This window comes from Odocoileus virginianus, chromosome 21, assembly GCF_023699985.2.
Source record: "Odocoileus virginianus isolate 20LAN1187 ecotype Illinois chromosome 21, Ovbor_1.2, whole genome shotgun sequence".
NCBI lineage: Eukaryota > Metazoa > Chordata > Mammalia > Artiodactyla > Cervidae > Odocoileus > Odocoileus virginianus.
Window position 1 is genome coordinate 40,609,791 of NC_069694.1, and position 25,390 is coordinate 40,635,180.

At 37.0% G+C, this 25,390-nt stretch overlaps 1 protein-coding gene across 7 annotated transcripts in view; it reads left to right on the top strand.

Moving 5' to 3' along the window:
• BANK1 (B cell scaffold protein with ankyrin repeats 1) overlaps positions 1-25,390 on the top strand; it is a 402,106-nt gene that overhangs the window by 348,744 nt on the left and 27,972 nt on the right. For 5 of the 7 annotated variants that reach the window (XR_011482523.1, XM_020884241.2, XM_070452188.1 and 2 more), the window contains exons 8-11: positions 2,810-2,888; positions 6,280-6,582; positions 11,140-11,442; positions 25,145-25,210. Coding sequence is in view for 6 of the 7 variants with exons in the window: in XM_020884241.2 (XP_020739900.2) it covers positions 2,810-2,888; positions 6,280-6,582; positions 11,140-11,442; positions 25,145-25,210 (751 nt within the window). In the remaining variant the exon portion in view is untranslated. The remainder of the gene's footprint in view (positions 1-2,809; positions 2,889-6,279; positions 6,583-11,139; positions 11,443-25,144; positions 25,211-25,390) is intronic. The other 2 variants (XM_070452189.1, XM_070452192.1) reach the window with 1 other exon arrangement.

Here is a 25,390-nt window from a genome sequence, read left to right on the forward strand (position 1 = left end):
GAACACTGGAGTGGGCAGCCATTCCGTTCTCCATCTTCCCAACCCGGGGATCAAATCCTGGTTTCCTGCATTGAAGGTGGATTCTTTACCTTCTGAGAGACCAGGGAAGCCCTGGTTCAGTAAAGGTGGTGGTGCCTCATAAATGCAATCACAACTGTGATGGATTAGAAATAAGCATTATCATATAGGGCTGGAATGTAGTTGAAAGGGTCAGATGCCCAAGCTTGAAATTCACAACTGTAGTTAGAACTGATGGCTCTAAGACCAGAAGCTGTCTGCCCTGTGTGTCACCCCTTAGGGAGACTGGCTGGAAGTGGCCTCAAGGTGTGAGGAGAGCTTAGACTTCAAAATCCACTCTCTGTCCTCTGCACCACATAACAAAGTATCAAAGTGCTTAGATGTCAGAATGCCACCATACTTTTGAGCCATCCTTGATTTTACCAGTTATTAATATGTCATTAGACATAACACATTTTTCCAAAGTATATATGATTGTAAGTGTAAAGAATTATAGAAAGACACAATATTTTTTAGTGTAAATAAGTCTTAAGATCCTTTCATTCCTGAGAAAACAATTGCTTTCTGTATAGCCTGATCACACAAAATACCGGTTTTACATAATAATTATGAAAGTGCTCAATCAAATTTGGCTATTTTTTGTATTTGGAAGCCATTTTCTTCAAGACATTTTTAGGCTTTTGTGTTTGTTTATATAAATGCCATAAAGCTAAAGTTATAATGTAAAAATTACTCCATTAGGTTTTAACCTCAGTACACACACACACACAGACATACACAGACATAACTCCTACACAGTTTCCCACAGTCTCTTTATTAAGAGACTGATTTTGAGCTTGTGGTGTCTAGGTTTGTGAATAGGATAAAGGAAATTTTCACATAATTCCTGAAATCTTTGAAAAGCATTCCTGTTACTCAACTAGTAAAAACTTCCTTGGTGTGATTTTAATATTATGGATTTTAAAAAATATATTCTTGATCTACTTTGTGAAATATAGAGGTCAGGCTAACTGAAAATAAAAAATGGCCATATCAACAATGCTTTTAATACTGAGCATACAGACATCAACCAACTTGTCAATCTCTGTAGAAAAGTCACATCGCTTTTCACATTGGCATTTAATTGAGTCTGCAAAGGAGAAAATATGATTTAAATAGAAAAGAATGTGAAATACATGTTATTTGTATATGAAAAACAGAGTCACTTTTCCATACACCAGGAACTAACACAACATTGCAAATCAACTAATACTTCAATAAAAAAAGAAAATGAGCTTCTGCATCAAGCTCACTATAAAAACATTAAAGAGATTTTTTAATTTCAAGATTTCAATGGAAATCAACGACTGTGCTGCTTCTGGCATCCCCAGTGGCTTAGTGGTAAAGAATCTGCCTGCAATACAGGAGACTTGCAGAGCTGCTGGCTCCATCCCTGGGTTGGGAAGATCCCTGGAATAGGAAATGGCAGCCCATTCTAGTATTCTTGCCTGGGAAATCCCATGTACAGAGATACCTGGCAGGATACTGTCCATGGGGTTGCAAAGAGTCGGGCACAACTGACTAAACAACAACAACAAATAAAATAAATTCCATTGAGCTCTCATTGGCCAAAGTGGGTAACAAATCAAATTGATGACATCATGATGCAAGTCAAATACCCTTGCATACCAAGGCTGTTATAAATTTAATAATGCTTTAATGTGAACACTTCTAATTTTTAAAGTGTAGAGCAATGGCCTAATCATTTCCATCAATTTTATTAAGTAAAAAAGCATAAATTGTTTGAATAATCACTTGGAGTTCTTGGTAGCAAAATGTGACCTATGTTAATGCAACCAAGCTCCATCTCTTTCTCAACATGCTTTTGTACAAATACAACTGTCACTGGGGTTACTTAGTTTTCTCTACAACCACCAATGTGTTCCAGTAATTTAGACTTCATGCCTCTTTCAGAGATTATAAGCAAGGGCTATCAATTCCAGTTTCCCAGGTGGCTCAGTGGTAAAAGAATCTGCCTGCCAATGCAGGAGTTACAGGAGACAAGGGTTCCATCCCTGGGTCGGGAGGATCCCCTGGAGAAAGATATGGCGACTTACTCCAGTGTTCTTGCCTAGAGAATCCCACGGACAGAGGACCCTGGTGGGCTACAGTCCATAGGGTTACAAAGATTTCGACACAACTGAAGAACTGAGCAGAGCAATTCCAGAGAAAAGAAAGCAGGTTCCTATGCTTTCTCAGTAATTCCCCCTTCTAGCTGTAGTGGAACTGATTTAAGAAAGAGGAACATAAATTCCTTTACTCAGTTTCCTTTTTCTTTTTAAAGAAAGTTCTTTAAAATTTCACTGTCTTTCACTGTATTTTAATCCTTGATGTAATTAATTATTTTTTGATCTGGTAAAAGATACAGAAATGTTCAAAGGAAGCAAAGTTTATGGTTTCTAAATGAGATAGTTCGATTCAGTTTTATTCAGGAGTTATCTATTGTAAACATTTCATAGTTATTACTGTGAATCTTAAAAGTATTGCAAGAAGTTCCATTTAAAATATATTTATTATTTATTATGAATGTTATATTGTTCTAGTTACACTTTTTTAATACTATGTGTCATTGAAAAAATTATAGATGGCCCAAATATAATAGCTAAGATATATAATATAATCAAAGTATTTAAATTAAAATTTAAAAACTAATTCTTATTTTCACAGGTATCAGCTCTCCATTTGGTATGTTGAAAATACAGATTTAGTAATATTAATGCATGTTATTGAAAATTGCACTCCTTTATTTCAGGTCCAAGAAGTTAGCAGAGATAATGAGCAAGAAAGTCACCATGAAGAGGGTATTACCTCATTTTCTACATGTTCTCCTAGTAAGTGCTCCTCTATGTTACGTATATACATAACACTTAAATTAAGGTACTTGTAACTGGTAAAGTCAAACTGAAGAGAGTATGGAAAAACACAAAGAGCATTGGAAGACATTTAATTAATGGAATGACTTTGAGCATATCATCTGGTAGAAATATTACTACATTATCTTGCTAATTTAAATAGTTCTAACAAGTTCAGTGTTTAATAACCAAACCAGCAGTTTTTCTTACCCAAAGAAAGTACACTAGTCAGTTTGATATAAATGTTCTGCAATAACTATATTTTTTTAATTTTTTTAAACAAAATCACATTATTTTCAGACCTCAGTTTTCTCAGATAATAAATGAGAAGTTTGCACTAGGTCTCTCTGAAGTCCCCACTGGCTGTAATAGAATGTAGTTCTATATATAATAACTGAAGACTTTCAGAATCTTCCTCCATGTACATAATTCTACCCATCATGCCAGACTCCACTGGTTCACAACAGCTTGCTCACTGGGCTAGTCTGACAGGCATCTCCCACTCAACATTTCTAAATTTGAAAGCCCCCAATCATGCCCTAATCTACTCTACCTGCTGACACTGCCATCTCAGGAAATAAAGATTTCTTCCTTGTTCAGTTCAGTCCCAAAACTTGGAGTCACCATTTTTTACTTTCTCTCCTACCTGACATCCAATGTGTCAAATAGTACTGTGAACTCTACCTTCACAATACAGCCACTATTTCCTTACCCTATCACTGTTATTTATCCACACTGTCCACTCAGGCATCAGCTCTCCCCTGGATTGTCGCGATAACACGGTGGCTCTTAATGGAGCAGTTTTCTACTCCCTACAGAGATTGCATGTCAATGAATGGAGATTTTGTTGTTGTCATGAGCTGAGAAGGGAGTTTTGCTAAAAATTCTGCTAAATATCCTGCAATACACAGGACGTGCCCCAGGAAACATATCTTCTCAAAAATGCCAGTAGTACTCTGTTAAGAAACCTTGAAACCTTTGCCTTCCCGTTTGCCCCTAATATTCTGTACTTCATGAAGGAACTAATCACACTTCTGTTCCAAATTCTCCTGTTCTTACCTCAGGTCGTTTGCACTTTGAACAGTTCACAGTTGATGCTCCATAAAACTACCAGTTTTTCAACTGATGGAATGACTTGCAAATCAAATAATATTAAATACAATTCCTTAACTAGCATACTTTGGCAAAATCAGTAAACTCTTCAAACACTGGGGCAGAACACAAAATCATGCTAAATGATAATGTAATCAATTGATGCACTAAATTTTAAAGTTATACATTTTATTATCATTTTAATGATTTATTATCATTTTAGTGGTAATGAAAGTGATTGATAATGACCATGTATTTATTATGACATTTAATTCTCAGAAGTACTACCTATAATAAGACATTATTTCAGTTATTGGTACAGAACAACGTCATTTCTACAGACTGTTTGGACCTGAAACTGTCAATGATATGAAATTCTGTGTGATTGGACTCAAGCCTCTGACTCTTTCCTTAGAGAAGAGGTGAAACATAGAACACCCTAAGTCAGCAAATTTCCATTGGTATCATCATTTCTGTGAATTTTCCTAAAACCCACTGACCCACCATGTATGACTCTCGAGGGCTGTATTCCAGGTTTGGGCATATTTGACAAGGACTAAGGAGACCCTGTTGCTTAGACAGTGTTTACATAAAATAGAATACATAAACTGAACATGTATACATAAAAGTAGCTGTGAGGAATTGCCTATAGCATGAATGTAATTCTAAATTGATAATCGATTTGCCCAGACAGGAACAGTGAAGTCCTTTTGCTAGCCTGAGCAATGATTTCTTTTCAGCCACTCCATCATTTACTCCATCAGCATATCTAGAAACTACTTTATTTCAGGCTGTGTTTGGGGTTAGAGGCAGAAAGATGAATGAGGTCTGTGCAGAGATCTGTGCAAGAACGAAACACCGTCTGCTCTGCCCCAGCTAATAGTTAAAAAATCTTGGTATCAGTTCTAATACTGGCAGCTAGACCTTTCTTCTTTCTCACATGAAAAATGAGAGAAATTAAAAATAAAATTCATGTAGAAATATGCAGTACCATCATGGACATGATTTTCCCACACAACTGATTTTTTTCTCCTGTTGCTAAAAAATGTCTATAGTGTAACTCTTCATATAAAGAAAAATTCCCCTTTGTCTGTACTCTGCCATTTATCTTCTTTAGCTGTATTTTAGTTTAACAAAACTTTGAAACAACAGTTATTTGCTTTTATATTGCACTCATGACAGCAATTCGCCTTTTCCCTCCAATACAGATTCCAAAGTTCATTTCAAATTTTTGTGAATACTTTATTTAGAGCAGAATTTCTATAAAGAAAATATAAACCACAAGTTTTAAGATTTAAAGTGATTGCATTATGTATTTTTCTATTTTCTTCCTGAGTGGCTAGAGAGCATTTACTGTGTACAGTATAAACAGAAATAATGGAATCATGATTCTTAGAGTAGAGGAAATTTGCCCGAATCATTTGGTTAAGTTTCAGAATAGAATAGATTTTTTTGGTGAGAGAACTGAGCCTTAACAATATTTACCTACTCAGCTCAATGCTCTGTGATGACCTAGGAGGATGGGGTAAGGGGGTGGGAGGGAGGCTCAAGAGTGAGGGAATATGTGTATATTTATAGCTTATTTATGGTTGTTGTACAGCAGAAGCCAACACAACATTGTAAAGCATTATCCTCTAATTAAAATTTTTTTTAATTTTGAAAAGTAGAAATTTTTTTAAAAATTTTTAAAAAGTAGAAAAAATATTTACCTACTATTGGTAATTTAGATGCCTTCCCAATGGAAAAATATCAACACTTTATCAAATAGTACTTTTAAGAATTAAGATATCATCTGGTGATAAATGTTAAATAATAACTAAAGAAGAATCACAGACTCATTTGATCACAGTATTTATAAGCAAGATAAGATTTTTGTTCCTTGTCTTTACCTTATCCATTAACTTACTTATTACTTGTTAGGTTAGTCATATTGTTGTCTACTAAGAATATGGTAATAAAGTCATATACTGAATCTGCTCAAGCAATAACTCTAGAGAATTGGAATATTATTATATATGTAATATCAGAATATTACATATTATTATGTGTATGAGAGTGTCATAAACTGAAGTAGCAGGATGTAATGGAGCTCTCTCGGTAAGTATTTTAAAAGCTCAATAATGGCTATTCACCAAAACTACGCGTTTATTAGCTTTCTCCTGTATCAGTCCATAAAAGTTTAATTAATATTAACACCACTTCTGTACCAAGTTACAAAGCATTAACCGCCTCCAGATGGAGTGTTTAAATGAAATCCTACAATCTTTATCATAAACAGCCATACAGAGCCCAGCTCTCCACCACAAAAGCTGGCCTTACAGGCAGACGGCAGAAGAAGCCAAAGTGAAAGAAATGGCAGAGGAAGAAAAAGAGCATGAATCGGGCATGGAGGCGGAGCACAGCCCTCCAGAGGTTGACAGTGAAAGTGAGAACCAGTACGATGACTTGTATGTGTTCATTCCTGGAGACAACCCTGAAAATCATTCCCAAGAGCCCCTCGTGTGTCCCAGGCCACCTCTTCCCCCACCACGACCTGTAACCACTGCCTTCCAACTGGAAAAACCTCACTTCCCAGTACAAGGTAAGTTTAAGTTTAAAACAACTTTGAAACTTTGACACACTTACACAGCATATAGTGCTGCAGTTGTGAAGCTATACAAAGATCAACGTTTCAAACCAAGAAAAACTTTCCTGCTGTTCTTTAATAACTAAAACCTGAGAAATCAGCTAAGAGGTACCTGCCACTAACTCCCTTCCTCCCTCCCTCCCTTCCTTCTTTCCTCCTTTAGTCCTTCTCTCTCTACCTTCCTTACCCCTCACTTCTCTTCTTCCTCTCTCCCTCTCTCGTTTTCTTTCTTTTTCCTTCCAGGAAAGAAGTCTCATTACCAAGCTTTCTGTAAGTAAAAAAATAAAATTTGGAAGGAGTCTGTCACTCTTCACATCAAGCGTCATGTGGAAAAGTAAATGACAACTTTGGGTATTAAAAATGCCCTTAGTTTTCTGGCAAAAGAGAAAAGCTAATGTGTTACAGATTTGAAAATGAGCTTGGGCACAGTCACTCACTCGGAGCCGCAGGGGAAGCAAATGGTAAAGGGTTTATCACACCCTGCACTGAGACCAAAGTCTAAAAGCACTCTGTCTCGCTAAAGTGGAAGTTAAATGACTGTGATAGCATTGTTCTCAGATGCAGGAATGAAGCTGTGTAGCAGCATAGGTGGGAACAGGAGTCACGGTGAAGGGCAGGAAGCATCCCCAGGAGCTTCCATAGTAGGCTTATCTTCCTGGAATGTTCCACAGCCTGGCAGACTTTTCTGCTCACTCCTACAGTCACTAATTACCACCCACTTTACTGATCACTCTTTCATGTTTACTTTCCAAATTCATAAAACATTCTTACAAAGAAAGTTTAATAAGGATGAAAGAAGCATTTGTTATTAAAGCCCCGTTTGTCACTGTACTTGAGTTGTCAAGTCCTGCTGCTGTTGCTGCTGCTAAGTCGCTTCAGTCATGTCTGACTCTGTGCGACCCCATAGACGGCAGCCCACCAGGCTCCCGTCCCTGGGATTCTCCAGGCAAGAACGCTGGAGCGGGTTGCCATTTCCTTCTCCAATGCATGAAAGTGAAAAGTGAAAGTGAAGTTGCTCAGTCGTGTCCAACTCTGTGCGACCCCATGGACTGCAGCCTGCCAGGCTCCTCCGTCCATGGGATTTTCCAGGCAAGAGTACTGGAGTGGGGTGCCATTGGCTTCTCCAATCAAGTCCTAGAAGACTGTAAAGTCTTTAAAGACTATTTTTTAAAAGTGAATTTTGAAACCATGAAATTCAGCATTTCTGTCCTTGAAGGCATTATCTCTATAAAGGTTCAAGTTAATCAACATAAACTCTTATTAAGATTATGTACTTTATAAGAGATGGAAAATACTTCTTAATGAAAAGTATGGGAAACCTAGTGGGTACTTTCTCAATTCATTCACTCATGCAACAAACACATATTGATTACCTGGTATGTGCTGAGCTCTTATAGACTGCTGAGATAGATCAAGGATGTAGCTATATCAATATTGGGAGTGGGGGGAGAGATGTAAATTAGTATGTGCTTGCTTGCGTGCATGCTCAGTCACTCAATCATGTCTGACTCTTTGCGACCCCACTGAATATAGCCCTGACAACAAAATTTTGGTGTATTTTTCTCCCTTTTATAGATGTGAATAGTTTTATGTAGTTGTAGTTGTTAAAATCAGTTAGTAAGAAAACAAGGTTGTCTTAGATCAGGTTAAAGCTAATAAAGGAGTTAATTTTTAGCTACTTTTTAAAGGGAGGTAAATAACTTAAATAAAATTTTAAATCCTGTTTTTTCTAATGTGAATTTCCATATATGGTATGTTGGTTAGGAGGTTAAAAATTATTCCACAAACAGTAATTTTCACCAGATATCTAGGACCACAAGTATAGTGTTGACTAATATATCTTCTGAAAACTACCAAATATAAAAAGCAACACCATACAAAAACTCACTCCTGTTATTTAAAAACCAGATTATTACATTTTTCAATGCAGTGTTACTTTTGATTACAGTAGGAAATGGCGGCCCTTTCCAGTATTCTTGACTGGGAAATATCATGGAAACAGGAACCTGGCAAGCTACATACAGTCCACGGGGTTGCAGAGTCGGACAAAACAGAGTGACTGAGCACACTTTTAATATCATATTTTTTCATGGGGCTAATATTGGAAGTGAATTAAAAGTAAAATGCCAGTACTTTTTCTTAAAATTCTTTGACTGAGGTCTTTGAAAGTAAGACTAGAAGCTCCCACTTATTTTTCGCTGGAGACTGTATATGTTCTTTGACTTTAGCTAGTGATAGCTTCAGGAGTTGTTCCATACAAGTTTTTTCCTGCCTTCAAGTCACTGCAAAACAGAAGCCACCTCATGAATGCCCTAAGCATCAAATTCCTTATGATGGATTCATGAACATGTTCATTGGAAAAAGCAGTCACATAGAACACTTTTCAGTTTATAACTGACATCCTGTCTCTTTGTATCTTCACAGCAAACTTTCAAGGCAACAATCATTATGATCCCCCTTTGATTTGGGCTTCCCTGGTAGCTCAACTGGTAAAGAATCCACCTGCAATGCAGGAGACCCTGGTTCGATTCCTGGGTTGGGAAGATCCACTGGAGAATGATAGGCTACCCACTCCAGTATTCTTGGGCTTCCGTGCTGGCTCAACTGGTAAAAGAATCCACCTGCAATGCGGGAGACCTGGTTTCAATCCCTGGGTTAGGAAGATCCCCTGAAGAAGGAAATAGCTACCCACTCCAGTATTCTGTCCTGGAGAATTCCATGGACTGTATAGTCCATAGGGTAGCAAAGAGGTGGACACAACTGAGTGACTTTCACTTTGACTTAGATCCAAGACCCTAGAGCTTGTAATTAGAATGTGTCAAATTCTTCCATGGACAGGTTTCCTGGGCTTTTAGGATTCTTATCTTTGTTTTCCATTCTTTCCCAATTATTTCAAAAGTTGGATTATAGGAGTGATATATTTTAATCATTATTTACTAGTGTGCAATCTGATTTGAGAAAACTCAGATCCAACTCCAACTTGAAAAGTATAATCTGATACACTGGAAAGTGAAAAGTGAAATGTTTTCTTTCTAGTGCAAGCCTAACTTTAGAAAGAGTTGAGAAAGGAGGTAGGTGGAGAAACAAAGAGAGTTAACAGCTCAGGAAATCAGTTCATAAAAGTAAGATAGTTGACACATTCCGCTAAAAATGAAACACTGTACGCGTGTTTCCCACACACTTAATCTGGTTTCACCTAGGATGCTGTCAGTGAAACAGAAGTCATGAAGTCAGAATCTCAAAACCATATTATTCACAAGGGAAAAGGAAAGTCTTGGAGATTTTAAAGTTAATGCCAGGCATGTTAGCATTCATACTTCTTGGGTTAAACTAACTAAGCTAAGACTCAGCAGGGAGGTGATCTCGGGCTCTCCTTTGGTCTCGCCTTATAAACCTACCCAAAACAGTTGCTGAATCTTCTTATAATAATACCTTTTTATTCTGCTCTTACCAGTTTCTGTTTCTCCCTACCTCCTAACTTTTCCCACTAAAATATCCATTAAGTAAGCTAAAAATTTTTTTATCAGATTCTTACTAAACAGAAAGGAGACTAATTCTTCCTTAGTTTATGAGCATGAATCTCAGAACAACACAGAGAATTAACAATTTTTCAGTCAATAAATGAAATAATTTCCATTTTTATTGATTTCATTAATACTTTAACACTTGTCAAAAGGACACATTTAAAAAATTTTTCTCATCGTCTGGCAGAGAGAACCATCAAAATTCTCTTCAACTTATTAATTGATCACAGTATATAGTATCTTTGTCTTCCAAATAAACTGCTGCTAGAATATTTTAATATGTTCTTATAAAGTATGTAAAGATTTTGCTGAATATGAAAACCATAAAAAACTACTGAATAAAGACTATTTACTAACCATAAAAGATTAATTCTTGGAAAATTAATCTTCAAGCCATTGATTTTCTATGCCATCTTTTATTTCATAAACTCGACTTTCAATATCCTTTATCAAGGAATGAGGTTCATGTTGACCTATAGAAATCAAGAGAGCTAGCTTGAGACTTAGTTTAAGAAGCTAAACAATGGAGCTTTTGGCTGTTCCCCTCTGTCATTTTCAGAGAAATCGATTTTAGACAAAATACCTGGTTCAATCCTTATAAAAGGTAAAATGACCTCAAACTTTTTTAAAAAATTTGAGAACACTAGGCTTGAAAAACACAGGCTTTCAAAGTACTTGATATTTGAGGCTTAGTTTTATGATTTGATTTCCTGATGTTAAATCGTTCATAAACTATGTGGAAAGTAGTTATATGCCTATTTGTATGTTTTCAAAGAACTCCATGTCTTTAACAAACTTATTCTAAGAAGTTGACAATTACAGACTGAAGGAGAATATGTTAGTAAATTACATGATTCACTTTTCTCTTTTTGGAATTTATACAGTAATATGCAAATTATTTGGGGTGGGGGACGTTCAAGCAACTGACAGATGGACACCAATAATATTGTATAAAATATAAATAACTACCATTCAAATATTTTATAAGCAGGGAAATTGTTGGAAGGCCAAATGGAAAGAAGTCAAAGTTGGTGTGATTTCAGTGCAAGATATGAAACAGGAAGTGATTCCGAAGAAGAGAAGAAAGAAGATGAAAAGGATCAGGAAGAGGAGGAAGACCCATACACTTTTGCTGAGATTGATGACAGTGAATATGACACAATACTGGCCAATAGGAGTATAAAGAAAAAAATTGGAAGTCGTTCATTCATTATGAACAGACCTCCTGCCCCCACACCGCGACCCACAAATATCCCTCCAAAAGAGGAAACTACACCTTACATAGCGCAAGGTAATTTGTTTTGTTATTGCTGTTACTGTTTGTTTGTGTTTGTGTTTTTGGAGGATGTCCTGTCTTTTGGTAGGATCTAAAGCCTCAAAGATTAAAAGCATGTTTTAGAGTCATAGTTAAGTTGTGGTGGCCCATTTTTTAATTTAAACACACAATGGATAAAGAAAATAAAGACAGTGTGTGGGGTTCTGGTTTGTAATTGTCCACTAAGAAGGGTAGTTTTGACTATGAAACCGTAGTATGTGCAAAGAAATACTGTTTGGTGCTTCTTCCATAATTCTATAAGAGGAAGCTCAATTCCCGTGAATAATGTGCAACACAAGAAAAATGTAGGTACTTGACTTTTTGCCCCTCTTCCATTCACAATAACTTTAAAAATCTAAACAATTTTGAATATTAGAATCTTAGATATGCAACGCCAGTTTCTTTGATAATTGTACTTCACCCCCAATGATTAAGATTCACTTCATCCATGATAGAATTTCTGCTTCACTTTAGATCTCAATACTTTGTCATTCTCAGTTAAATCTAAATATAAAAAACATAAAAAATCCTTAGAGCTTTCTTATATCAATAACCCCAGTAGGGTGTGTTGACTTTGCTGTTTTTTCCTAAAATTCTTGTGTACTCTGGTTTGGTACATTCCATGAGTCCCTGGTGTCTAAGACATGACTTTTATTCATCAGTGTATCACAGACACATGCACTTAACTGCACTTTTGGGGTTAGATACCACCCTAGGGACTGAGAATGTGAAGTAAACCAATGTTTCCATCCTTAGGGTGTGCTCAGCAACAGCTATGCAAATAAATATATAGTACCATTTGACCTTTTATTAGAGATTTTTGAATAAAATATTTGGGATTAATCAAAATGTTTGGGTGATAACTAAAGATGAGAGGCAATATATTATACATTCAGATAATCTAAACCAAGTACATAAGCAGAACACTTAAATATATACCACAGATTCACTCAAAAAGAACAGTTACTCATCTGTGATCAGTATGTGCAAAAGAAACGATTCTATTGTGTAAACAGTATGTATGGAGAGATTTGTATAAGAAAACTGAGCAAGTTTTTCCACTATCGTTTACACCTAACAGTGATCTGCTGATAATATTCAAGACACTATTAAAAATAATTAGAAACCAATAACAAATTAATTAAGTTTTCAGCTAAAATAAAATGTCAGCTGGAACAATTATTATATTATTAAGGCAAGGGATAAGTTGTAATTAGAATTTTTCACATTGTCTAACATAGTGGCTCTAGGATATTATATCCAGGCCTTCATATCAGCAGATTCCACATCTAAGGATTCAACCAACTGCACATCAAAAATATCCAATAAGAGAAAATTCCAAAAAGTACCACAAAGCAAAGCTTGAGTTTGCTTCCAGGGCAACTGCTTGCATAGCATTTATATTGTATTTTTAGCTAATTATATAGCATTTACATTATATTAGGTATTGTAAGTAATCTAGAGGTGATTTGCAGTAGACAAGAGAATGAACATAGGTTATAGACAAATACTGTACCACTTTATAAAAGAGACTTGAAAAGTGAAAGCGTTAGTCTCTCAGTCTTGTCCAACTCTTTGCAACCCCATGGACTATAGCCTGCCAGGCTCCTCTGTCCATGGGATTCTCCAAGCAAGGATACTAGAGAGGGTAGCCATTCCCTTCTGCAGGGGATTTTCCCAACCCAGGGATCGAATCCCAGTCTTCTGCATTGTAGGAAGACTCTACCATCTGAGCCACTAGGGAAACCCAGAAGAGACTTGAGCATCTGCAGATTCTGGTATGGAGGAAGGAGGTCATGGAAATAATTCCCTGTAGAACCCGAGAGACAGCTGTACTAGCTCTTTGACAAAGTTGTTAAATCCCAGTAAATATTTTTTTGAAGAGGGAAGATAGACATGCAATTTAATGAAAGAATTTGGTTATTTTCTAAAAATTTTTGAACAGGTACATCATCATCTGTATCTCAGTCTTTTGTGTGTGTGTGTGTGTGTCTCAGTCTTTAGGGAGTTCTCAGGACCACAAAGACCATGCTGTGCTTCTCTATTTTTTGCTCTTTATATCTTCTCACCCTTCTGTCAACTGTCATGTTCTTGTTTTCCATGAATTCATTCTTGTGTTGTATTTGTTCTTTTTCTGTATCATTCATTTCTCTTTGTTTACTGGTAGTGGGGGCAATGAAGTTTAATTTCTTTGTCATGGCTTTTGTCTCGTTTTGCTTTGATTCAAATTTGTAAATTTCTGTGATATTTATTTCTCCTTAGTTCTCATATCATCTCTATTATCTCTGCTTGTTGTTTGTCTCTTTGGTCTGGAACTCTTGATACCTCCATCAGATAGGTGACTCTTCTTCACTATGCCTTCATGGTGAAGAATGAAGCACTGAAACCTAAATGGAAACTTCCCCTGCTCACTTGTGGACTGCACTGTAGGACAATGATGTAACCAGCTTTTCACTGGATTATCCCAAAGTGTAAGTTTAGGTAGATCTAGTCTCCTGTTTATCAGTATATCTAGAATAAATTCCAACTAGTTGTAACCTAATTTGTATACCTAGTTGCCAGCACTCTGAGATCAGAGTCTGGGAAGAAGACTGGGAAACTTCACCACTCAGAACGCACCATTTAACTTGTTTGTCGCTGTGCTCAGTCCAGTGTCTGAAACTCCTTCACCCACTGTGCCTCCTGTGCCATGGCCCTTCTATTCACTTTCTCCAAGAACAAACTGCCCATCATAGATGATTGCCTTATTTCATTGAAGAATGAATTAGAAGCAGTGCCTGCGTTAGACTGCCAACCAAGCTCCATGTTCTATAGGAGCATTGGGATGGTTCTCCTCATTCATAGGTTTATTAATTATATAAAGTTTTATTAAGAACCAGATGATAAATTCTTTCTGTGTATTAATTATTCCATTCCCCTACATAACCATGGTACAATTTGTCTTTTATACAGACACACAGGAACTTTAAAGAATCTTAGAAATCTTAAAAATCTCACCTACTCATCCCATGTCCAACACCTATCAATATTTACAGGAAATCTTTCATTCAATTACACAATCAAATTTGTTCTCACAGCATTTGTGTTACATGCAGACAGGGATCACTGTTAATATGATTTATTTTGTTTTTGTTTTGCACTTAAGTATATACAAGCAAGTATGATTATTTTCCCCATATTTCAAACCAGTAGCAAAAACTGAACTATAAATGAGGTCATCAAAGTCCCTTTCCATTATTTCTTCCTTTTCTCTTTTACTGCGATATACTTGCTGGCCTCTTCCTTTTATGCTATTGATTGTTGATCATATTGTTCTCACATTAGCCATCTAACATTTCCTCATCAGCCAGTTCTTTTTTGATGTTCTTGGCATTTCATGGGATAAATGTCTTTCATCACGGCTTCCTTTTTTCTTTCCTAGCTCACCCATCTCTATTAAAGAGAATATCCACCATTTCCCAGAAAGCCATCCATTCAATTTGAAGAATATTAGTTTGCTCTAGTTCTTGCCAGAGCACAGAAGCAATAGCAGAATGTTGGCCCATCCGGGGTATGTTAAAGTAGCCAAAAGAGAAGGGTGTGCAGTGGGGATGGAAGAAGAATGCAGATGCAGAAGCCCAACTTACTGTTTCAAAACCTCAAGAAAGTAATAGCAAAGTGACTAGGCAAATAAACCAGAGAGATAGGAAAATCATGTTGGCATTTGTGGGATAATAGAGTATATGTGTGTGTGTCTGTCTGTGTATTTAGTTGCTTAGTCATGTCTGACTCTTTGCCCAGGAATTGAACTCACATGTCCTGCATCTCCTGAATTGCAGGCAGATTCTTTACCACCGAGCCACCATCCAAGTGATTAGAAGCTTGAAATTTTCACTGTCTAGAGAAGGGAGAAGGACTGAAAGTGGATTAAAGATCAATCCTGACTGTGTGGGGAAGCCTCCATAAAATGCTGATATTATGGGTTTTCAGGGGCTTCCAGGTTGACAAACACATAGAAAGGGTGACATGCCCCCAGATGCTATGGGGACAGACTCTCTTGTGCCAGAGACTCCCAGACTTTACCCTATATATCTCTTTATCTGGCTGTTCATCTGTATCCTTTATCATATTCTTCAATAAACTGGGCAATAAGTGTTTCCCTGAGTCCTGTGAGCTACTCCAGCCTTTAAATAGAACCCGAGGGAAGTTGTAAGAATCTCCAGTCTGTAACCCAATCAGACAGAAGTTGTAGGAAGCCTTGGGACTGGCATCTGCAGTAGAATGGAAGCAGGCTTATGGGACTAAGCTCTTAATCTGTTGATCTGACACAATGTCCAGGTAGATAGTCTCAGAACTGAATTAGAATGATGGAAATTGTGATATATTCATACGGTGTTGTAGGACTTGGTCGGGGGGAAAGCCCACACATTTGGTGACCAGAAATGTCTGAAATGAGGGGTGAGAGTGGTGTGAGATGGAAGAGACACACAGAAAAGAAAAGCCCAGGAGGAGAGTTGGGTTTTCCCAATATTGCTTTGAAGGTAGGATTCAGATTCAGCTGAAATTACTGAAGCAAAAAACTTCATATATTTGAGATTCAAATTCCTCATTGTAAGTTGGGAACAGAAATAATATGTGCCTTAAGGATTGTTTGGACTTCCCAGGTGTCCCAAGTGGTAAAGAATCCAGCTGCCAATGAAGAGATGCAAGAGACATGGGTTAAATCCCTGGATCAGGAAGATCCCTGAAGGAGGGCTTGGAAACCTACTCCAGTAATTTTGCCTGGAGGATCCCATGGACAGAGGAGCTTGACAGACTGGGGTCACAAAGGGTCAGACACAAAAAAGTAACGAGGCACACAAGCAAATACAAATAAATGACAAAAGTGACAAGAACCACATCAATGTGGGTAGAACAGGAGACTTCACTAGCACTACAGAGGATGATCAAAAGAATATATCAATCTACTAATTTCTAAATTTCCCATTTTAAACTAAGCATTCTAAGTACTCCTAGTTTGAAGAGGGAAGCCCATACATAGTGGGACAAACTTCTAGAATATTCACTTATAGCTAAGCATTCTAACTTCTTTCATGCAGCATAACTTATCAGACAGAAAATCTATTTCCTCCATCACCACTATCCCCTGTCCACAGAAATGTAGCTTATTAATACAAAATTTAATCCATGGTTCGTTTTATCAAGAGATATGTTCCTGGGTTTTTTAAATTCCATTCTTATTATACTAAACCTAATTTTATGTTAACAACCAAAAAAGAATAATTCATTTTTCTTAATGAAAAGTTTTTGAGGCCTGCCTGTTTCTAAATACTGTATTCGCTCCATCTTTTGCTATAACATTGAAAAGGATCAGATTCATTAAGCTTCAAGAATATAGAGGAATTAACAAGGATTTACAATCCTTAGTGACAGAATTCTTGATTTAAGACTAATCAAGGAAACAAAATGAGAACTTTTCATAGTATAAATAGATTGGTAATAAAACTATATCCATAAATCATGCAAAGAGAAGACTGCCTATTGTGGAAAAATTTTCAGCATCAATTAACAATTTCCCATTTTCCCCTCATACAATTAATAAAACCAAGATCATTCTTCAGAGTCTGTGTTGCTGATTTGGGGTAGAACATAATTTCCCTTTTAATTTTCAATTGCTACTGAGTTGCCCTTGGCATTTTACAGTGCAACAAAGTTGTATATGACCTTTTTGAGAGATACTCAGTACTGGGACCCTAAAATGTCAAGTACAACTCAGTTGCTCAGAAATTTTCCACTTGCAATTCACTTGTACTTGAAATTGATCACGTCCAATGCAATTGAAATGCAGGCAGAGAAGAAAAAAAAAGCAAAACAAAACCTTGTAGAATCACTTAGGAAAATTAATCCATATCATTGTAAATGTGACAGAATGGAATGGCTTCTATCTCATTATTGTTATTCAGTTACTAAGTTATGTCCGGCTGTTTGAACCCCATGGACTGCAGCACACCAGGCTTCCCTGTCCTTCACCATCTCAGACCTTGCTCAAACTCATGTCCATTGAGTCAATGATGCCATCCAACCATCTCATCCTCTGCCACCCTCTTCTCCTCCTGCCCTCAATTTTTCCTGGCATCAGAGTCTTTTCCAATGAGTTGGTTCTTTGAATCAGGTGGCCAAAGTATTGGAGCTTCAGCTTTAGCATTATTATCTATCCTCATTAGTGAAGAGATGTCGTCACATGTATTAAAGCAAGCCTTAGATCAAATGCCTTGCATTCTATTCTCTGGCCCAGTGACCTTGTCCAAACCATTATCTTTAGGACTTAGTATATCACAGGTGGTCTCAGGATAGAGGGACATATGTATCATCTGTTTGTAAGATATGGATAGGGTACTGGAGCAGCTCTGCAAAGGAGCAGTTGTCCAAGCTGTGCTTACACCGGGAGTTCTGGTCTTTACCCCTTTAGGTACAATACTCTTGTGTACCTGCTGAATCACTTTAGTCATGTCCAACTCTTTGCACCCCTATGGACTATAGCCTGATAGGCTCCTCTGTCCATGGGATTCTCCAGGCAAGAATACTGGAGTAGGTTGCCATGCCCTACCCCAAGGGATCTTGCCAACCCAGGGATCAAATCCGTGTCTCTTTACCACTAGAGTCTCTGTTAAATTTGTGTTTTAATAAGAAGCCCGATTGACCTAGACTAGTAGTTCTTAACTGGTGGTGATTTGCCTTCCAGGAGACATTTGGAGACATTTGGCAATATTTAGAGACATTTTTGATTGCCATGGCTAAGACATAGATGTTACTAACATATATGCCAGGCTACAAAACACGTCTCAACAAATTTAAGAGGATAGAAATTATATCGAGCATTTTTTCCAACCACAATGGTATGGAAGTAGAAATCAATTACAGGGGAGAAATGGGAAAAACACAAACATGTGGAGACTAAGCAACATGCTACTAAAAAAACAATGGGTTAATGAAGAAATCAAAGAGATAGTTAGAAAATAAAATGCAATGAAAATAGAAACACAACTTTCCAAAATCTATGGGATACAGCAAATGCAGTTCTAAGAGGGAAGTTTATAGCAATACAGATCCAGCATAAGAAACAAGAAAATCTCAAACAACCCTGTCCTTTTGAAATTTTCAATCTGCATTTTTGTAGTTTGAGTCTTATTGGCTGAACTAGTATTTAATGTTTATTCAGTGAGAGTGACCCAGTCTTACTGGTTACTTATTAGGACAGCAATATTTCCTGATATAAAGCAAAAAAAAAAAAAAAAAGAGGCCAGAGAACTGAAAGGTAAACCCATCACAGCTTCTAGATGGTGGTGACTTCCTAACAACCCAAACCACTTCTCTTTGCTTTTCATTTTTTCTTTTGGCCTTGCAACTTGTGGGATCTTAGTTCCTCAACCAGGGATAGAATCAATGTCCCTAACCACTGGACTACCAGGGAAGTCCCCAAACCACTTCCCTTTGAAACAAAAGAAAAATTACTAGGGACATTACTACTGTCTACACTAATATCCTTTTTTTATTGAATACAGATGTTCAAAAAGTAAAGTCAGTGAGCCCACATGAAATCCTATGGGAAGAAATTAGCCCCCAGTTCAGTGCTCTGTAAGCAGTAGGTATTCAGTACATGTTGCCTGCCTGGTTCAAGAGGAAGACAGAGCTGCCTGCCCAGTAGTGGAACGGAGACTTCGCTAAACACTCATTATAATGGACTCAAGCTCTCATGACACAGAACTCCATAAACCAACTGCTGTCATTCTCTGAATGTCCCAACTTCCTTAATAAGAAACATTTCAAGAACAGAAATATTCTTATTTGCATCAAAAAGGATAAATATGCAAATCAAAGCAGTTTGTACTCTACTTAAATAAAAATTAAGTTCCTTAGAAGTAGAAAAGGTAATTTATAGTGAGATTTCCTGGTTTGGGAGAAGATTTTTATGGGAACACATCTATCAGACTTAAAAGTTTCCGTTACAAACTGGAAAGAAAATTATGTTTTCTCCTTAGGAAACCAAAGCATTCATTGATATTTCCACTGAATTAGAATTTCTGTCCTATTTTCCTTTGTGAAGATATATATGTACTTTACAACTTCCCATCACCACCAAGCTCCCAAGTATGCTGTAACCACATCTGTGACTTCACGTGTGCTGACTGACTGACCATCTGTAGATCCTCACCATCCCCCTCTCCCCCCAAAATCCCACAACTCCTGGCTCTATGTCTGCCAGTCAGTAAACTGCTTTCAGATGAAAGAACTTCATATCACGTGGCTGATTGTGACTATTTCTGCTTGTGACCGTGCCACCCCTCACACACCTATTCAAATGTGGTGACCTGCGTTCGATAAATTTGTTGAAATTGGCAACCCACATCTATTGCTCACAGAATGAAATGGTGCTTTTAAGCTGACTCAGTCTATCCTGATCCATTTGCAAAGAGGCTACATCTCTTCCCTGAGCTTCGATTTGATTAGTTAGTATGACTGCTTACAGGGTTAGAACGTTCTGTTCCCTGCCTTTGCTGGCTAGACAGGAGCTGTTTACATTGCTTGTCTTTACCTCACTCTGCCTTTTTGTCATTAGCATGTTCAGGGTACAGATGGGGGAGCAAGGCAGGCAGAGGAGGGCTGTGGAGGTTGCATCATGGCCCCTGCCCTTCCTGCCTGTTTCTCATCTCTGTCCTCTCATCAGCAGGCGCTAATGACACAATCTGACTCTTGCATAAAATAAGACACCAAGGTGGAGGACAGAATGAACACTGACCATGTCTTATTTACCTTTGCGTCCTTAGGACCTAGCACAGCACTTAGCTACATGGTCAGCAATCTAATGAAAGTTGGCTGAGTGATTAATAAATGCTACTATACTGAGGACCTGAAGCAAAATACTGATCTGTATATTTCATTTTATATCAAATCCCTGGTTTCAGGAACTATCAACAGTGATAGGTACACAGCTCCAAACAACATTTCATTTCACACTTCTAATGGGCATGAAACATCAAGGGCTTTGTGGCTTATAATTCATTTCTTTATGGATGCACTTGGCTATTGCACAGACTTTCCATTACCTTAGCCACTTATAAAATAATTCCAAATAAGCTTTATCAGATTTTCAAAGAAGGGCAGCCCTGTAAGAATCTGTTTGCTTGAAATAGGCCACTAATGAGGTTGACATGAAGAATGTTCTTGCAGAAGCAACCTGGAAAGACAAATAGTGCAAGTGAATTCGTTATATTTCACCTTCTCCTCCTCTGCTCTTCTGCTAGTTCTGCTTTGCTTAACATTTTGAATATTTAATACTATGCAAATTTTTTCCGTTCAGTGTCATTTCTATTCTACAGAAAATTTTACAAAAGTTATTCTACCAACATTTAAAATAAATGGGTTGGTATTTGAGGCATTTGCATTGTTTGAGATTATTTTGAGCCTCAAAAATTGTTTTTCTTCCTTTATGAACTTTTTTTAATGTTTAAAGGTGGTGAAAGGTACTAATAATGCATTCATTATTCTTTCTCCTTAAATTCCAATTTTAGGTAGGAAGAGAAAAATAAGGTTTCACTCAGTCAGAGAATCATCAAAATTGACGTTATGTCATAATTGCCTTGACAGCATCATTTGAACGTTGACGCAATAAAATACTGTCAAGAATAATATTCTCCAAGATTTCAAACACATGGGGACAGGACCACCTCCATTTATTATATAAAACTAACATTGGTCTGTAACTTAACTTTCTATTGTTTCTGTTAGTCTAAACCTCCAGTAAAAAGAATATTTTCCTCACAACCATGCATTTTATTTAAATTCATGTGCATTTAAGAATTTATCCAGGAACTGTTTGGCCTGGACTGGCTTGGGAAAAAAGAATTGGTAGCATTTTAGCATGTCAGAACTGAGTAAGACACTAGAGATCATCTCATCTTAGCCTTAACTTCATTGGCAAAGGAAATAAAGGCCCAAAGGAAAAAGTCATTTTCCCATGTCATGCATGTTGTTGATATTAAGATAAACCTACACTCCTTCCACTGTCCCAAGTTGATTACCATTCTGGTATTTCAATTTTTTTCAGTTACTGTATGTTTATAACAGACTCTCATCTTACCACAAATCCTGTTGTACAAAAATAATACTTTCATATCTAAATCTGAGTGATCTATACTCAATGCTTGTTTCTCCATATAACATGGATTTTCTAGTTGTCTCCTATAAATGTTATACATTTTATGCTTAAAATGCATAAAGCTTTCTAGAACCAAGATTTTGCTGGCAGAAGCAATTTAAATGTTTCATCTAATATTTACTGTAAAAAGAAAGATTAACAAATTCTGGAATTTATATCTTTTCCTAAGGCTAGTAGAGCATGTGTCCTTGGTATGCATGTTTGTACTGGTCATCATTTGGATGGGTTGGCTCTTTCTCCAGGAAACAAGTTAATATATGTATCTTCCCAAGATAAACTCATATTCAAAAACACCTCCTAACTTTCATAGCAATGAGAAATGGTGTGTTTGGAAATATGTTAATTGCTAATTGAGCTCTTGTAAGGAAATGAGATTTGTCTCTAGGTGGAAGGAGGGAAACAGTTGTAGTCGATGGAGCTGGAGATGAGTTAGAAGGGAATTTTAAGAGAGGTTAGACAGATAGAGGGGCTTCCCGGTGGCTCAATGGGAAAGAATCTGCCTGCCAACATAGATGTGGATTCCTTCAATCCCTGAATCGGGAAGATCTCCTGGAGAAGGCAACAGCTACCCGTTCCAGTATTCTTGCCTGGAAAATCCCATGGACAGAGGAGCCTAGCAGGCTACAGTCCATGGGGTCGCAGACAGTCAAACACAACTCAGCAACGAAACAACAGCACTACTATGGAGCATGATTTAGTGTCTGTCCTCCTCTTAAAGAGCTATGTGATCAGCACTTTCATCATCATCCTACTCAGAGCATCCTATCCCTCACCCCAATCCTACACCCATCTCACGATGTTATAGCTGTAATAGCTGCTTAAATATCAACAGTAAATACACTGCTGTAACTTCTCAATCTAGAAACTGAGACGGTTTACCTGTTTAACACTTCCTCTGTTTCACAAAGTCTGAACATTTGTTGTCAGCAAAATGTATTTCAACGAAATATAAAGTGATTTTTAACAAAAAGCTGGAAAAAGTAATTCTATTTACCAGTACTCTATCATAGCTTCACAATTTATCAGAGTTCTTAAAGCTTACCAATAAATGTGCATTTTATTGGACAAATTTGTTTTCTGACTTTATCTTTGGATTCAGATGTTTACCCATTTTAATGATTCCATATTACAGCTTTTTTTTGTCTGAGACAGTCTCAGTTACTGTCTTAACAATATTGGTGAAAAACCCAGAGTGTCTGCATGTTATTAAAATTTCCAAAGTGTTTTATTTTTTCAAGACTTTTAGAACTGGCCAATGAAAACAATCAAGCACTTCTTGTAAAAATGCTTTTATTATCCTAAAATATATTCATATACCATATATCCATCAGTATATTTTATTTGAGAAAAAATGTAAGCCACAATCCCAGAACTTACCAGTAAGTTATATTTAGCGTATTTTCCAAATACTAACTTAAAGCAGAAAATTGATTTTCAGCCAAAAATGTTATTTCATGTGTGTAATTTCTCTTAAACACATCATACACTGAAAGTATATTTGCTTCTCCTGTTTGAAGGAAGAGTAAAGCAGGGTACCCTTTCTGTTGACAACAGCTGGCAAAGTATATATGCATAATAAATAATTGTTGATTTGACATGGTTTAGGGAACATTCTTGGGGCTTCCCAGGTGGCACTAGTGGTAAAGAACCCACCTGCCAGTGCAAGAGACATAAGAAATGTGGGTTCAGTCCCTGGGTCAGGAAGATCCCCTGGAAGACTCCAGTATTCTTGCCTAGAGAATCCCCATGCAAAGAGAAGCCTGGTGGGCTACAGTCCATAGCGTCATGAAGAGTTGGACATGACTGAAGTGCCTTAGCACGCACACACACAGGGAACTTCCATAAATTTGAAAAAGTGCTATCTGGATTCACCACAGATATGACCTTGATATTAGATCAGTTTAAAGAATACTAAAATCAGAGGAGCCAAAATACTGCTGGGATGCATCTCCCAGGCAGAGTGGTCAAGCACCATCCATCCAGTTGCAACACTGCCACTCCTGTGTGCCTCAGTCGGGTTACCCAGGGTCTCCCAGGGAGCTGTTCAGGGAAGTAAAGACACAAGCACATTGGAAATGCCCGTGGCATGTGGGATCTTAGTTCCCTGACCAGGGACTGAACCCACGCCTCTTGGATTGGAAGTGTGAAGTCTTAACCAGTGTACCACCAGGGAAGTCCAACCCTAAGGTTCTTTTTAATCCTCTCTCTAGGGCTCCTTCTCTGCTGTTTTTCTTTTGACAGAACATAATTATTTTACAGTCTCGTTCAGAGTGTTTCATTACATTTACTTCTTGATATGCTGTTTTGCTGACTTTGTCTCACTGTGGTTTGTTTCCTTATGTGATTTCTAATTCTTTTTCTTTATTGGAGAATAGTTGATGTGCAATGTTCTTTAAGTTACGGGTGTACAGTATAGTGATTCACAGTTTTTAAAGATTAGACGCCATTGATAGGCAATAAAATATTGGTTATATTCCCCGTACAGTATGTCCTCGGTTATGGATTATGGAAGTTGAGGGGCAGCAGTGCTGTGAAGAACCACGCAATAGATTGAAGTGCAAGGCTTGAGGGTCCAACTCGCATCTCCACCAGCAATAGTTCTGGGGTTGTTTCGATATTATGTAGCCCTTTTAAATGTTAGTTATTTCCACCTTACTCATCTGTAAACATATGACATTGGATCAGTCCTCCAAGGCCTCTTGTAGTTCCCAAACTCTGTAGTTTAGCCTACCCATTAAAAATAAATGGAATCTGGGATGTTCAGTTTCTAGAGTCAAGCTCTAAAGGCTATAGACTTTTTCATTAACAAATGCCAGAAGGTATACAGAACTTTGTGGGTACTCAATAAATATTGAACAATCAATCTTATCTTTCATCTGCAAAATGGGGTGAGTAATGCTGACTTGTCTCACAGAATTCTGTGAGAAATAATAAATGAGAACAAAGCACTTTTCAGATAATGAAGTAATTCGAATAAGCTGCTTTAATAGGTCTGAGGTCTAGCTAGATGATGCAAGAATAAAGTGTCTTTTTTATTATTACATCTGTGAAATACAGCAGGCTTTTCATCTGTTTAAGAAGAAACAGTCTATTATCCTTGCTTATCACCAAAAAGTCAGCATGAGTAATTTCTGTACAAATGGAATTTTTCATGTGATTTTACCATTAATCACTTTTAACAAAATGCAGCTTTTATCTTTACCTGATATCAAAATGGAATCATATCTTGATTTAAACAGTTTAATGAGGCGTTCCATCAGTATTATACTACTCTGAGCAAAGAAGATGCTTTTTGAAATGACTGATAAGCTGCACAAATGAGAAAATTGTAAATTTAATAATCCTCCTACTCAAAAAATAATACAATTCAGGAATTGTTACTAAGGAAAATGAAGTATTGCATTCTAGTTTCCTAGAGTCTTCTACAGGATGTTCTTTTTAGTGTTTATGTTCAATAAATAATATATGTTCTATTTTTTACAGTCTTTCAACAAAAGGCTGCCAGAAGACAATCTGATAGTGACAAGTTCCATGGTCCTAAGAAACAAGGTATTGATATAAACTTCAGCTTATTTAATAATCTTTAAGTAAGAGTTAAAGAAGTCTTATGAATACTGACTAAAGTCTCCTGTGATAGAAGTAAATAACTGTGTACTTGATTAATTTTACTAAGTCACTATCTTACCCAAATTAACTTTTCCATAAAAAGATTAATGCAAAAAAATTCTT